This window comes from Phalacrocorax carbo, chromosome 23 (genome assembly GCF_963921805.1).
Source record: "Phalacrocorax carbo chromosome 23, bPhaCar2.1, whole genome shotgun sequence".
Taxonomy (NCBI): domain Eukaryota; kingdom Metazoa; phylum Chordata; class Aves; order Suliformes; family Phalacrocoracidae; genus Phalacrocorax; species Phalacrocorax carbo.
This window is the reverse complement of record NC_087535.1, coordinates 5,609,916-5,626,551: the sequence shown is the minus strand read 5'-3', so window position 1 is coordinate 5,626,551 and position 16,636 is coordinate 5,609,916. Positions and strand designations below refer to the sequence as shown.

Sequence of the window (16,636 nt, the reverse complement as noted above, 5' to 3'; positions counted from 1 at the left end):
TCACATCATCCGTGTGAACAGAAAACTTGTCCAACCATCCTTCCTTCGAACTGAAGTTTTTAAAGCAAGTGTCCTGGTGGTACGTACAAAAACTGAAGGTTCCTGTTGCACCTCCCTGCCCACCCCCCACCCCCCCACCCCCCAAATACTGGGGATCTGTTTCCTTGGGGTGTGCAACAGACATTTCCAGACCCGGTACATCCCGAGAAACTGATTTATTTCCCACTCTGCAGAGTAACCTGCACACACTACCCTTCCCAGCTCAACAGTGACACACAGGCTCGGGTCTCTGAGCTCTACAGGGTGCTCACCCTGCAGTACTGACCTCATGCCCAGCTCACCTGAACTACCTGCTAATATTAGATACGAGGTGAAGGAAGAGACGAAAAATTTCTTTTCAGATCCGTGCAATCGTCAAGTCCACCCTGCAAACCATCAGAGCTGGAGCAAGCATTGGAGCAGAGACCTGATTAATTGTTTCTCTATATATGTTCTCAGACCTGTCTGAATTTTGTCCTTTGCAGTGTGCTCCATAAGAGTAGCTACAACCATACCAACCAACACAGCACGACACTGGAATTGCTGATACGATGAAAAACACCGCAGAGATCCTCTCTAGGGGTTTACATCAATTTTTGCTGGTCATGTAGCCCTAGCTCTCTGGGTTCAGTGAGGCCATCGAATAAATGAATGCTTCATGCTTAGAAAAATCTCCCAAATGTTATTTGAAAGACGCAGAATAAAATCTTCAGGACTCAGGTCCATCAAAAAGAACCACAGGTCAAAATAGCCTATGACAATATTTATCAAATCAAAATAACAACGACGACGTAACTGAAGCCCACGTGACCCAAAAGCTTTTGGCGACACCTCCCTCGCAGCCCATATCATCTCTCCTTTAAAGAAATCTTTTCACTTTTAAGAAGACTAAAGCTGAACTTCTCTGCAAGCTGCTCACTCAAATCAACGTTCATTTTCCCCTTAAAGTCTTCCTGACGCAGCTCCGTGTTAACTGCAGATTGAGAATTACAAGCATGGACATACAGGCTGCTCCCTGCCCTTCTCTTCCAAAAGATTCCAGTTATGAACATCTGTTGTTTACAAGGGCTCAGCCTCAAGGTTGCCATACTTATTCTGCATCTTCTCCTTCAAGGCAAAGGTTGCCAGAAAGCCATCTGAATTTCATGCTGGGATACCCTGGACGTTCAGATCTCCAGCTGACAATCGCTACTCAGCATCCTACTTCCAAAGATTATCTTGATTTAAAATATGGCCTTAAAATAGAAAAAATGACAAGACAATGCTTTTTTTCTTTTTTTTTTTTTCCTCCCTTTTTTCCCCCCCCATTTTGTCCCTTGGAAGGAATCACTCAACGTTTGCCACAGGTTTTATATTGTTAACTGATTATTTGAATAGGCAAACATCTTTAGGACAAAAATCACATGAAACAGGAGAACTGAAGTCTGGAGTTAAAGGTCCCAGGGCTTCACTGCGGCGGGAGAGGGCCTTCCTCTGAGGATGGAAGTCAGACCCACACCCAGCGCTGGTGCCCACAGGGACCCCCGAGACCCAACAGGCAGGACAGGTGCTGGCAGAGATGGATGAACCGATTTATACCAAAGACCTTTAGTTAGGCAGACCTTTAAGGAGTGGCGACTATACCAAACTTGTGACCAACAAGCTCTTGCAACAACTGGAGTTATAAGACTTGGGCTATGAAATGCATGTTTTTTAACTCTAGTCCTTACATGCTGTGCAAGGATATTTACCAACAGGTACTGAAGGAGCCTTACCAAATATATATGTTTTAAATTACTATTCTCTTTAATAGTCTGTTCTAATTGAAAAACCATTTTCAAAGGAGAATAGGCAACGTGAGGTCTAACAGCCATGGTAGAGTAGTTAAAAGCAAGTAAAACCTGGGATATATCCAACTGTCATCAACTCATATGTCACCTTGGCTAAACCAATCTGTTCCCCTTCTTCGAAGATATAAAATGAGAATAACATACACCTACCTCTGTAAATCATTTTAAGATGCTCCAGTGAAGCTAGCTTCAAACTGTGCAATGCGCAAGCACCCTGTAAGTCCATCACAGCTATACACAGTTTGTTGTCGAGACCCAACCACCTACATTTCAAAACCCAGATGGAAAACGTAGCCACCTGACCAACTCACCCTCTGACGCAGCCACATCTAAGAAAAATAAACCCCACTCAACCCATTTGTTAGAAACCCAACACGAGCCTGCACTTTGCATTGCTCTTTCCTTTAAGTGTGTGCTTTTACCGGCTTGGAGACGGACAGTGGAAGAAGCCACACAATCCAATTTCAAGGGTTAGACCGAAGCCTCCTGCCCTTGACAGCATTCCCTTAAATGAACGTATTCGGAACAACTTGGCAATTACATAATAGCTATTGAGTATGAAAGCACATGCAAATTACAGGGTTACTGCCTGACAGATTTCCTCCTTGACAGTGTGTTATGAGATCTAAAAACAGCAAGTGACATGGTAAGCAGTCACTGAATGATATGGTACCTTCCGACATAATTATCATGTTATCGAAAGAACACGCTATTACTGTATATTTATAGGGTCACAGCCAGGCAATTACAGAGTAGCCACCCGCCTGCGCACATCTCGTAGTCATGTAATACTGGGCTCCTTAGGAGGAGAGATCTGATGGTTGGCTTTGATCAAATGGTCTTCTGGGGGTTTCCAAATGAGATTACAGCTTCAGCATCTACAGAAAAGATACCAGCCCAGTTACTCTTCGCTATTCAGACAGAGCAGTGTTGGGGATAGGTAATTATAATTGGAATTGCTTCCTTACTGACCCCTGGGGTATTCTGACACATTTCTGAATGTTACAGCCAGCAGACACAAGTGACCGAACAAGTAATAGATGGAGCTACCCAGGACAGGCTTTACAACCGTGTGCCGCTGCTGTGACAAGGACTGCCCGCAGACCACCAGCCTTACAGTTAAGAGTTACTTTTTCCCCTTATTCCAACCCTTGACCAAATTAACAACTTATGCATTTGGGAGTAAAACCTTGCAGGGGTAACACACTCCAAGAGAAAGATGCTTTTCTGCCAGGAGCTCTCGACTGCTAATGTAAGCGAAATCACGGGCCCGAGCAGCGTTAGCCCTCCCTCCGCAAAGCAAAGTGAAGCTGATGCTCAGTAACGGGTTTCAGAGTATTTCAGGCAATGCCCTGGACGTGACCAGAAAAGCATGGAGATTTAATTCAGAAATTCAAGTGGAAGTTTTATGTGCTGATAAAAATCACCTGTCCAATTCGGGCTACCCTCGATATCTAGGATATCTGAGGTCAGTTTTGCCCAGGTACAGCTTTATAAAGCCTATCTAAAGTACAAACACCTCAAAAAACAGAGGCAGGGGTCAGTGAGGAAAATGCATTGGAACAAACAAAGAAAACCTGCAGTACCACAGCCAACATATTTAATTCACATGAAGCATGACACCACAGAGATTCTGTTCAATTATGGTAAAAACTTTCACATGAAAAATTCACTCTAAATCTCAAAATAGGAAGTAGGCTATATTCAACTTTCCCAATGCTGAAAGCTGAATACAAAAGTGTTTCTGATGGGATGTTTCATATCATGTAATATAAAGGAAATCACCTAAATTTTCACTAGGAATAGCAATAAAATAAACTGAAAAAGACCAATCATAATGCAAAGGAAAATTATAGTTCAAGACATCGTTTCTTTAGTGCCATCTTAAAGGCGTGTGCAGAATATGCGCAGCTTATAGTTTTAAGAACACTGCCAATGTAAAGAAAAATTAATTTAAGAAAAATTACAGCTCTCTAGCCATGCAGAATAACTCTTCTCCAACCTGTCAAACAGCTATGCTGGGGAGTCATGCCTTCCCGACACTGTAGCACGCTGTGCGCTTTAAATGAGAACTGAAGTACATGACATCAAAGCTGTACAGAAAGGAAACTAAAATGGCGCCTACTTAGCGGCTTTCACAAAAAGAGCTTCCAGTGGAAAGGAAAGGCTGATATATCCCCATATCCCTCCAAACACAGCAACAACAACAAAAAAAGAAAACAGAGATAAAGTCCCAACTCAAACAATGCTAAAAGTGATGTTGCACTTTGGGCGGAGGCAGACCCAGATGGATCCTCTCAGACCAATCTGTCCAAAGCAGAAATTACTCAGATCCCAAGGCTGCTTTTGCTCGGTGTTTTCCCCCAGCTGCTACCCTGACAACAAAACCCAACAAGCTCGTGCACTGCCCAGATGTCAGCTACAGGAGCCCCGTGGCCGTGCCTTTGCGCTGGCCTCCTACTCGCTGGGCTGACGTCTCCGTGCCACGCAGCCTGCACCAGACCCTTCTTCACCCACAGGTCCTCTCCTGCATCCCCCTTCCTGCAAGAAGCACCTGCGCCCCTCTCTCTGGGCAGGAGCCAGTAGTAAATACGGAGGCTTTGAATCCACGATATGTGTTAGTCGTCCCAACTCAAGCAGCTAAGCAGGGAACAACCAAAGCAGTACGGTCAGACCTACCTGAAATCATGTTTCAAGGAGGTGAGACAATTGTTAATAAGGACATCTTGACATTTTAATTGAGTCCCTCCATCTTAGCACCTAGGGATTCCACCACACCACCCACCCCGGCCCCAAATCCCCAGCTCTGTTTGGAAGTACTATTGGCCTTATTCCTCTACTGCTTTGAAGTGACAGTCGCACAGATACAACACTCTTAAATCCTACATTGAGTATTTGCAGAATATTGAAAACAGAGCGCTGCAACGACAAATCACAGCATAGAATGGATTAGAAACAGTTATTCTTAAAACAAACAGACCAAACCCACTGACACTGAAGGAAATCCTGGCTTTGTCCATCAAATCTGGTGCACAGCTTTGCCCACCTTCCCAAGAAAATGACTCCTTTTAGATTGTGCCAATTTTTATTGTTCCATTCCCTATTGACAACATACGACCTACCAGGAATTCTGAAATGAAGCTAGCAGCCAGGCTGTGTGGAAACATGAAACAGGTTCTGTGTTTATCGCAAACTTGGCAAACATTTTATTCTGACATCCACAACAGTGCTGACACCTACGATCACTACATCAGCTCTCTTTTTGCATTCCTACCCTTGTGACCGCATCTGCAGGAAAAAAGGGCAAAAACAAAAGGCAAATACTCTACTTGAATTGCTGGTCTTTGGTGCTCCTAGTTTTAGCCAGGAATCTCTCAGCCAACTTCTCCAAATTCCTTGAGTAATCCATCTCAATCTCTGCCTTCTTGCGGAAGAAATCCTGCAAGTCCTGCAGTAACTGGACCCGAAGCTCGCACTGTTGGTCAAGGCATTTCAGCTGCTCTACCAATTGGGCACGGATCTCTGTAACAAATAAAAGCACTAAAGATTAAACAAAATCCCATTAGAGAGAAGACTGTAAAAATTCTCCAGTAAAATATAGTTAAAAATATATTCCCTCATTAGTAATATGTCAGCAAAGCTCCATCATGATACCTGCAGACAGAAAATGATTGCTGTTGCATCTTGGATGCACCGGTCACAGGAAAGCCATCCAACAACCTGCAATCCGGTGCAATCTGGTGCACAGATCTACAAGCAAGGCTTTAATGCTGAACAGTGCATCAATTACAAGTGTCAAGTGCATTTTTGGCATCAAAAAGAAGTGGTCATTGCCTAAAAATGTACTGAATCTCAGTCTGGAAGAAGGACTGAATGCTGCAATACCCCACGTCAGCTCAGAAAATCACTTCAGGGAATTTCTATCAAATTCCTTTGCAGACTACTCTTGATGCAGAAACAAGACGTTGTGCATATTGGGGCACTCCCCAAAGGCACAGATTTCAGATTATTCTGTTAGTTACCGAGTCTCCAGCTGTGCAGCTCTCATTGTAAACCAAGCCATTGAAACAGATAAAGACACCCCTTTAGAGAGCCAACATGATAGCACTTCCCAACAGGGAATTATCTCCAGGAAGACTATTTTTCTTTTTAAAATATCTGCATATAACGTATCTATATCTAAAGGACCCACAAGGCACACAGATATAGATGTTAATTTTATTATGCAGAATTGTTACTGAGGATATCTATTTGTATTTACACAACATTTTACAAACAGTTTTAAAACATTTTACAAATATGAAAACTTCTCACAATAGCCCTTTAAGCCAGGGTGGTGCTCTCCTTATCTTACTGATTCTGAATTTGAGGGTCAGAATAGTGAAATGATGGACAAACAGGGCAGGAAAAAATAGCAGAAATGCATCAGTCCCTTGGTCTAAAACCACAGAAAATATCAGTCATGCAGCTAGTACAGCTTATTTGGCTTTTACATAGGCAATAAACTCAACATGAAAACAATAAAATATGCACTTCCATCTAAAGATCTCTGAGAACTCAAACTTTAGAGATGCCTGCTATTGCTTGACTGTTACTGCTGCTCTTTCCAAAGGCTTTCAGAGACGTGTTGTTCCAAGCTGAATTCAGAATCAGCAATAAAATAAGTAACATTCAGGTCTTCAGCACGCACAGCTTTGTTTATTTTCAGCACCCACAACTTTGTCACCACAACTGAAGATGGGTAAGTATCACTTTTCCAAATGCAGTTTTTTCATCAACTACTTGATTGCTAAGTCCTGAGATATGGAATAACAGAGGCCAGCTTGGCCTCCTCATGCTTGTCCCTTTGCCCAGGAAAAGCAAACCATCTGGACCTCCGGGAGCTTTACTCTTGCCATGCACTATGAGTATCAGTTGCCCTGAATTGTGCTCACATCTGTGGGAGCAAACAGTTTCAGGGGGTCCTGGATTTGCAGTGAAGAAAAGCATGCATCTGTAATTTAGGGACTCCAAAACCCAAAATCCGTGTACACAAATACAGTTCCTAGCAAGGCTTACAAAAAAAAAAAAAAAACCTGCAAAAATGTGGGGTTTTCAGGCTTGAAGATGACCTGGATTAGCACTTTAATTTGGTAGTAGCACTTCTCTGAGACGGTAGTACCCAGGGGCTTCTGTAGGCTTCACTGAGGAGAAAATACAGGCAGCAAAGGTCATAACACAGAACAAAACGGCATAGTCAAAACCGTGACGTGTGAGCAAAGCTGGTCAAGTTTATTTTTTTCCCTCAGGAGAGAATTTTAGAAAGTGGAAAACTTCTCTCTCTATCAGGAAATACAACTACAAGCAAACGCACAGGCCTGAGTTGTCCACACACTTCTTTAATCCAAACCACTTCAGCACGCCCGTTCTGCCGGCGCAGGGGAGCCCCAGCTACGCTCCCCCCTCCGGCCCAGGCGGCTGCAGCAGGAAGGGTGCGGGTTCACCCCTGGGCAGGGCCCAGCACCCTCAGGTCCTCCTGGGAGGGCTGGCTGCAAGGGTGCTGCAGAAACACACCCGGAGGAGGGGACGAGGAGCCTCTACCCCACAGCGCTCGCAAGGGCTCGGCCCTTGGTCCACAGGGAAGGCGGCACGGGGAGGGATGAGCAACACTAGGTAGAACCTGCTTATTGTGTTTCTTGCAAATTTGTGAGATTTTTTGTCTTTGTTGTTTGCTCAGTTCCAGCTGGCAAAAGTATTTCAGGATTAGCAGGGTTTGGGAGGGGCACAGGGAAAGAACAGATAGTTACGCACATTAGATCTGCTAGCATTTATTTAAAATTTGCTTCTGATGCTTAGCGTACGCTATATATATCTTCTCCATTCAGCTCCGTCCCCAGTTAAAAAACTACTAATGGATTTGCAAAAATTCTGTGTGACAGGTTTAGTCACGTGCAGTGCCAACAAGACAACTCCATTTTACCTGTAGGTTTGTCACAAAGACTTTCATAATTAAAATAAGGTGAGGCAGCTAGATGATAATAGCACCAAAACTCACAGTAATGTAGTGTTTCCTTGCTGCAATGACTCAGCCTGCCTAGTCCTCAACCTAAAACTCATCTGCAGGTCTGATGCTCACGAAAGAATATCCTTCTAGGCAAGAAGTAGTAGAAAGCTCTTCCTCTCCTTGTGTCTTTTCCTCCACCCCTTCCCCAACAAGAGAGATGGTCCCAACTTAGAAACAAGTCTACGACCTTCCCAGAAGTCACTGGGCAAAGACGCTGATTTTAATAAACTGGGGCTCAGTTCCCTGACCCATGAAAAGCTACCACACAAAGAAGATACTTGAGCTGCTCTGGCATTTTCTGCTAAGCAGATAAAGAATGAGGCACAGAATTCAAATGCAGCAAATATCTTTCTTGAATGTGATGTATTTGTGCATTTAGGGGTTGAGCATCTGCACGGCGTTATTTTTATTAAGAGTCGGCGTCATTATGAGCAGGGATGAAGAACAGGCACCGCGTTTAAAAAGAAGATTAGAAGAGGAACAGAAAATACCAGACACAGCCCCGACAGGCAATGGTGTGGCTACCCACCCTGCATTCATCATTTCTTCCGTGTGCTGTGATCAATGGATCTTTTACAAGGGCAACAACCTGGCAAACTCTTGAGGTTCTCCATCAGTCATGTTCTCAGCTGAGAAACTAGCTCCAGAAGAAAAAGCAGAAATCCAAAATGACCACTTCCAAAGAACTAGTAGCTCTCCAAGACTAGAAGATCAGCAGAGCACATGTATTTTAATAATAAAATTACAACGAAGCTCAAGCTCTTGGTTCTCAAGGTGGGATACTCCACATGCAGCTCTCCTGCTAAACAGCAGCAAGAACTAGTAACCTTTTCCTTTAGTGAGAAATGCAATCTCAGCACTTTTTCTTTATAAATAAACTCAGTGTTTTTTGAGGGGAACAGTGACAGCTGATCGGGCTGCCTGCAGGGGAACAATAAGCTATTCAGCTCCAGCTTATCAAGTCTGTGGCGCTGGGCTGGAGAAGGGCAACCTTGCTCATCTTTCAAAAACGCACCATACAGTACTTTGCCACAAAGTAAAATCAAGAATGCAGGAATTTCCTGAGGCTTACTGGGCTTTCTAGAGTATAAAGTGTCTGCTTGTTTTCCCATTGCTTACACAAGCAAAAGATATTTTTTTTCAGACTTACTCTGAGAACATACCACGGCAGAGTCGGAGGCTGTGCGTGCTCTATCCCGCGGGTCACCGTATTACACGGGACCTTTTCATGTCTGCAGTCACAACAGCCACTTTAATTTTGAATCCACTGCTTTCACATCTTTTAATTTGCACAGGTTATTAGGTTAACAGCCACTTTAAACACCAAAAAGCCTTCCACCTCCTTTCGCTCTCTAAAACTCGACCTTAGCGATCCCACCCACTGTGATCATTCAAGACAAGGAACAGAATCCTAAAGACTCTGCTCCTGCTGCCAATGTTTCAAGTGCCTGAAGGTGAAAAAGCACGTATAATTCAAGGTCAAGATGCCTGTAGTAGAATTAGGATTAAACACCAGGTATTTGTACTCTCACACTAAACCTTGCCCTGTACTGCAAAATCCTTTCTACTGTATTTGTAGCTCACGTGGCTGACAATTACATAATTAAAACGTCCCTAGTAGCAATAAAAAAGTGTTCCATCCATTTAAAACAAGCCATTTATTCACTTCCATCACCAAATCATAAAATCACCTAGATCACAGAGGGACCCAGTATTGTATAACGCTAGACAGGTGCATAATTTTACTTTTATCCTTTTTGCCTCTACCTTTTCAACATTCCCTGTAGCACTCAGCAGGCACGTCTAGTTATTAATGGATTCAAAGGGTAAGGAAGGACCTTCCACCTTCTGCATTTTAGTCACATTTGTCATTCTCAACATTTATAATCTATTTGACTTTTTTCCTTTTTAAACTTTAAAGCATATAAAGTATTGGTAGGCACAAATGATACTGCATTATCACAAAGGTAATTGTCCCTGAATAAAATGCTGACATTTAAGTCATGGTGCCTCTAACCCTTCCATGGGAAGGTCATCACCAGTGGTTTCTATCACAGGCATGCTACGAGGCACACTGCGTTGTAAGCTGCCATCATACCCGGTGATATCTTTAAAAAACATGGATGATCTTCATAAATTGATTGTTCCTGCTTGAAAAAAAGCCCACTAGTTTGCATGAGGTGAGTCTCTAGGTGGCTAATTAGATGACAAATCTGAGGTCCCAAAACACGCCTAACCCTACACTCCTGGGAAGGATCCAGTAAGCGAAATTAGTAGTAGGTTATCCTCCTTGTTTTTTTTTTTCCCCTTCTTTACACTGGAGGCGATTGTAAGAACTGTGGTACAATTGTTATCTCTGCTGAGCAGTGGGGGTTTATCAAACTACACCCAAGAGGAGAGGGTTTCTACTATGCTCTTGGCAGAACTTTGCGCTATCATAAACCAATTACGCCAGAGCACGCGGGTATATACACTATGACTGGAACTGTACCTTGCTCTTCTACCATGCATGCAGTGTTCAGCTTCTGAAAAGCCATTTACCTTTTTTTTTCTTTCACTTAAGCATCGTATAAACTAAAGTTGGAAGCACGGAAACAAAGAGATTTCTGAACCGACTTGTTCCTTCTTCAGTAGGCCACGTGCGGAGCTAGAAGCACAAACCCAGACCCAGGAGACCTCCTTGCCCAGTCATCTCACATAGTCTGAGCAGTGTTCCTGCTCCAAGCAGGATCACCTCCCCAGGCAGGGTTTCAATTCTTCCCAGTGATAAGCTTTACCTGCTCTAACTGGATAGCACCAGGGTGAATCACAGCCTGCACAGCACAGAGTACCAGAAGAAGGCACAAGCAGCCAGAGCTGCTTTTCAATATCTCCCTGCATCTCCATGTAGCTGCTCTGTAGCTTTCTCAAGATGTTCCCACCCCTATCCCAAATGCCATGCTGTATAAAAAGATGACAAGCTTGGGAAAGGAGTGGGATGACAACAAAACAGAACCACCAACCCCCAGCTCCCGCCCAGATTAAACAGCAATCCTCTCACCCACACAAATCCGCTCCAACTGGCAGAGCTGAACTCCAAAACGCCAAAACCGTCTGCGCTCTCGCCTTGGCTTAGTGGTCCCCCACGGCTGCTGTGCGAGGAGCAGCCCTCCTCCCGTGCTAATGCCATGTAAGTGCAATACAAGCTGGAGGCCCATTGAAATCAAAGCAAAACAGAATCAAACCACAAACGGGAAGATGGAAGCAGGCAGCTTCAAAACCTTCACGTGTAGCTCAGTTAGCCGTGAATTTTCAGGACCCCCGCCCAGCACATACGAAGCAATTACGCAGAAGGATTGGAAGTCACCAAGCATTAAATTGCACACACAGCTCTAACACCGCCTTATCTTTCAGGCTACTCGGCAGCATATGAAAGACAAAGCAGTCCAAAATGAACAAAATCCCCACTTCATACAGAAGGCTGGAGCAGCAATTCTAGACCTTGTGCCTCATCTCTGATGGGTTTCTTAAACCCCCACCTTCTGAAAGCTGCCATGCAGTCAGGTGCTCAATGTCAGAGCGAGACGGTAGTGGCACAGCACCCACCTATCCCGCCTTGCAGCCCCACCGAGGCTTAGGCTAAGATTACAGATGAGTTTTGAAGTTAACACTCCATTCAGTTTCAAGAAATTAACAACAACCAACACTACAGCTTTGAGTAAAGTTTCAAACCATTTAAATATATAAATACGTTTTAAAAGTGGTTTGGATGACCTGTTTTGGACATATTCCCAGCACGTTACTAATTGCTCAGAATTGTTCATGTTTCCCCTACCAACTCATATAAGGAAGGCTGTACTCTAAAAGTGAAAGACTTCGTAGTTTTGAGAAAACAGCCTCCATGGTTTTTTGGGTACATGATTACAAATAAGGCTGTGACAAATGACAAATGGCCCAACAACCCTGACTATGGCCGGGAGGTTTAATGACTTACAAAAGCCTTTATACAGTAGCAGTGGGAATTTCATGGAACAAACTGCGTTGCTATCTGAAAGCTGTTGATCATTACAGCCTTAAAAATCTCACTGGTAATCTAAAAACTACGCTTTGAAGTGAAAATTATATAAGAGGAAAAAATACAGCCTTTTGTTTAAGAACAGAGCCAGGAGGGAGATTCAGGTTCAGGTTCATAATCCTGTCAGAAACAGCATGCCCTGGAAAAGGCAAATTTTCCTTTAAAACAAACAGAATATTCCTTGCACGTTTGAGAAATATTAGCACCGGGTAATACACGTTGACAAGAATCCCTTTATAGTTACAAATATATAAACAGAATTGTAGGAGTTAGTAGCTGAAATTCTTTCTAATAGATATTGATAAAACTGTTTTGAGGTGTAAGATGATGGCATGAAGTTTCACATTAGTGAGTATACGAGACAAGGACATGAGACATGCTTAAAAACAAAAATTAAGGCTAGTTTCGGTGAAGTACTGAGGACACTCATCTTTTATTTTCATAACTACTTCATTACATATTTGCATCACTAATTACTTGGGTCTACCAGCTTTTCTAGGCACAACAAAAGCGTCACTTAAAGGAGCGGGGCAGTCCATGCTTTCTGCCTTTATTACAGTTGTATAACGCCTCCATCACAACTGGCAGCTTGGGAATTTTGTAACTTTAAGCATCCCTCAACTAGAATCCCACTGAATGCAGCAAGCCTATGTATTGGTTTTCATACCCATACCAAAAAAACCCACACCACTCATCTGCAATTCACAGACTACGCACTGATGCAAGGCTTCAGATCTGCAAAGCTTTTAAGCAAATGCTCAAAATTATGCAGTTAAACATGTTGACAAAGTTGCCACGGCATTTAATCCATGCAGAATTCAAAATAAATATTTAGGTTGGGTTTTTTCCCCCCCTATGAAAGTCTCCTTTGCTGTTATCAAAACACAGTCCACACTGTTGACTTTTCAGGGAGGATGTTTAAAAACAGAATCCAGATTAAATTACCCTATGCAGGGATTCACTGCCCTAATTCCAACAGCAGAGCGTGGGTAACTCCTCCCGTACGCACGAGCAAAGTCCTCATCTTTGTACCTGATCCATAGCATGCATAAACACCCTGATAAAGGTAACATATCTAAGTACATTGGGCAATATTATATTTTTAGATTCTACAACTGTTTAATCAAAACACATAGAAGTTTATCAATACATTTCAAATAAGTGAAAACTCAGAACCTGCATGCGAGCAGCAGGAATGTTACAACTCCTCTTGCCTACAGGGAGTTTCGCAGCTATTTTCAGACTGTCTGTACTCAGCTAAAGGTTTCCCCCAGACATCATCAAGCCAAAAAAAACCTTAGACAAACCTTTGCTTACGCTTTCCGACTTTCTGAATGCTGGATAAAATACTACAGACAAGTACTAAAACTACATTTCAGCATGGCTTGCAGCACGGATTGATAAAATAAGTAATTTAACAGTCATTTTGACATGTGGACTATTGGCGTAATCAAAAGCAACAGGCACATGCACCGGTTTGTATTTTCAGTACTCAGAAAAGAGCTCGTGCTGACGAACTCTTTGTAGCCTCCAGAAACGAGCATCCCCAGTGCCTGTGCATTCTGGGAGGCAGAAATCGCTTTGGGCCCATTAAGCAACCTGAAATAATATGTTCTCCAAACAAGTTTTTAATAGTTATTTGGATGGCTTCCTCTCATGCAGGGTGATGAAGCCAACACTGCATAGATGGCCAAAGATTTGGTGAACGTTTTTAACGTAAAGTTTTTTTTCCCCTGCTTTAAAAGCTCTTTCTGCTTCTGGCCCAGGGCAAACCAAGTCTCCCTGAAGCACCCCACTCTCAGGTAGTTTTCATCACACTCTCGTGCTGACAGCTCAAACCTTTCTCCCAGAAGAGGTTCTTTCCTCAAACGTTGCTGTGTTAATTACAAAAAAAAGGTGGTTAGCAGTGCAAAGAGCCTGGACATGTTCTCCCAGTTATAGGAAGTGGACAAGAGGGAATAAATGCAGTAAGGAATAAAGCTAAGCGCATGCTGTACACATTTTCAATCAAATTACTCCCAGTTTCTCATGAAACCAAGGCTGGCTACCACTAAAATGTAGGTTTCTGGATTCTTTTTGGGAGAGAGGTCAGGAGTGGGGATTTCCACTGGGTATTGCACAAGGCAGTCATGCTCCAAGGAAGAGCGGTTTAACTCCTGCTCCCCCGCCAGCCCCAGGACCACCCGGTCCTCCGCGACCACCCTCTGTTTCCAACACGGGCTGTGCTGTCCAGCACACTACTGACACCACTATTTAACATTTTAAACAGCATGAGAAATTATGAAGGAATAAAATAGCAAGTCCCGGGAAGGCTCACGAGCAGTGATGATCTTTGGGCTTCCCCACGGAACATCAGAGTGTGAAAATTAATCAGACTGACCAAAAAGTGTGGGAAATGTACAGAAACACCCTTCAGAAAATGACGTTAATTCATTTACAAACAGTGAGCCGCCTGGGCGTGGAAGGAGGGAGGGAGGGGAGCCAGGTACTCAAGGTTCTTCACTTCAAAACAGGAGGAGATTTGAATGAAGAATGCTGTACTACAATGTTTCACGCTGCACAAAGGAAGTTAAATTCCTCTGTAAAGGGAGAGGCTGGCACTTGCTTTCATCCGAAATGTCTATTTATTCTGGAATGGAAATCCATCAGGAAGAGACAGCAGAACAGGTCCCTGATGCTGCTGACCCGGCTGAGCTCCGCTAGCATGGGGCTCCCACCCCACATTCGGGAACACCCCAGCCCTGTGCAAGAGCAGGGCTATGGGACACCTCCGCACAGGACCAGTTTGATTCATTTCTTGGCGCTATCATGAGTGTGCTCCACAGGAAGCAGCCTGGAAAATCATACCTTAGTGAAGAAAGCCAGAAAAAGCAAAGAAGAATGAGCGGCTAGAACTATGTTCTGAAATCACCATGAGGCAGGAGATGTAGGATCACTCCGCATTTCATAGAATCATTAAGGTTGGAAAAGACCTCTAGGATCATCAAGTCCAACTGTCAACCCAGCACCCCCAGGCCTCCTAAACCATGTCCCCAGGTGCCAGGTCTGCACAGTTTTTCAACCCCCCCAGGGACGGTGAGTCCCCCACCTCTCTGGGCAGCCTGTGCCGGGGCCTGACCGCTCTGGCAGTAACGACATTTTCCCTAATCTCCAACCTAAACCTCCCCTGACACAGCTTGAGGCGGTTTCCCCTTGTCCCATCACCAGTTACTTGACAGAAGAGGCCAACCCCCCCTTCACTCCAGCCCCTCTCAGGCAGCTGCAGAGAGCGAGAAGGGCTCCCCTCAGCCCCCCCTTCTCCAGGCTAAACCCCCCCAGCCGCCCCCCAGCACACTTGTGCTCCAGACCCTGCCCCAGCCCCGTTGCCCTTCTCTGGACACGCTCCAGCCCCTCCAGGCCCTTCTTGTCCCGAGGGGCCCAAACCTGAGCCCAGCATTCGAGGTGGGGCCTCCCCAGGGCCGAGCACAGGGGCCCCATCCCTGCCCGGCCCCTGCTGGCCACACCAGCACTGACACAAGCCCAGGGGCTGGTGGCCTCCTTGGCCACCCGGGCACTGCTGGCTCATGCCCAGCCGGCTGTCAGCCAGCACCCCCAGGGCCTTCTCCGCCGGGCACTTCCCAGCCCCTCTGCCCCAGGCCTGGGGCGCTGCCTGGGGTTGGTGTGACCCAGGGGCAGGACCCGGCACATCATTCCACTACATGCTAGTACCGCTCCGATACATTACACAAAACACACAAAACACACCCCCAAAAACTGGAAAAGTGGATTGTAAAAATGCAGAATTATCAGCATTATCTTTGGTTTTAGTTCAGATACAACAAAAGACAAAATGGGCTGGTCACCTCTGTTTTGCTCAGTCAATGAAGAACCAGCCTTGGTCTATGCCGTGCTCCCTGACACCAGAAGTTAAGAGAAATGTTCTATTCCTAACTTCTGCAGCTCCGCTTTAAGCTTTTATACACCCGTCTTCACGGGCACCTACAGTGCCTCTGCCCGCTGTCCAAATAGGACGGCTAATGTCCATTCCAAACACTCCTACTCCTTTAACAAATAATTAAACCTGTGCCTCACTTGCTCCATTTTTAAAGCTACACAGGACACCCAACACAAGAGTTCTGTGAGCATTTAGTAAAACTCAAGCCTAAACAGCACCCAGCAGCTGCAGAAACACTTGCTTCCCACTCCCCAAAATACACCCGGAGTGACGGGTGGCAGATCTTTTTTCAAAAAGAGCTCAAAAACATTTGGGTGTCTTTCCCCCCACCCCCCGAATCTATGAGTACTCTAATTCAGAAAGGTGGGCTTTAGGGTTAGGAGAAAGGATTTTTTTTTTTTCCTTCTCATTTTTAAAAGTCATTCTGGCACATTTTTCCCCAACTACTGTCTCCAGTAGTTTCTGCTGTGCTTTCCTGACTTATTTTATAAATCGTTTCGCTGTGCGGCTCCACAGCAGCCCTTCGCGACCGCTGTCCTTCCTCCTGAAGTCTGCTCCCCTGCTACACAACGCAGAGGAGCTGTTTAATAGCCACGGCTCCAGCCCAACACTTTACATATGTCTTCGTTCTAAGCATTAAGATTTCCTCTGCCGGTGGTGATTAAAACAGAAGCGAAACAACTGCTTCTTTGCCTTCCAAAATTTTTTCTCGAAGTGTTTCAGCTGCATCATGTCAA

General features: G+C 44.6%; 1 protein-coding gene across 4 annotated transcripts in view; it reads right to left on the bottom strand.

Moving 5' to 3' along the window:
• Positions 1-16,636, bottom strand: part of SRGAP2 (SLIT-ROBO Rho GTPase activating protein 2) — a 113,011-nt gene that overhangs the window by 68,959 nt on the left and 27,416 nt on the right. For 3 of the 4 annotated variants that reach the window (XM_064472340.1, XM_064472341.1, XM_064472343.1), the window contains exon 3: positions 5,198-5,390. The exons of the other annotated variant lie outside the window; for it this stretch is intronic. In XM_064472340.1, coding sequence (XP_064328410.1) covers positions 5,198-5,390 — 193 coding nt within the window. The remainder of the gene's footprint in view (positions 1-5,197; positions 5,391-16,636) is intronic. 4 annotated transcript variants of the gene reach the window in all.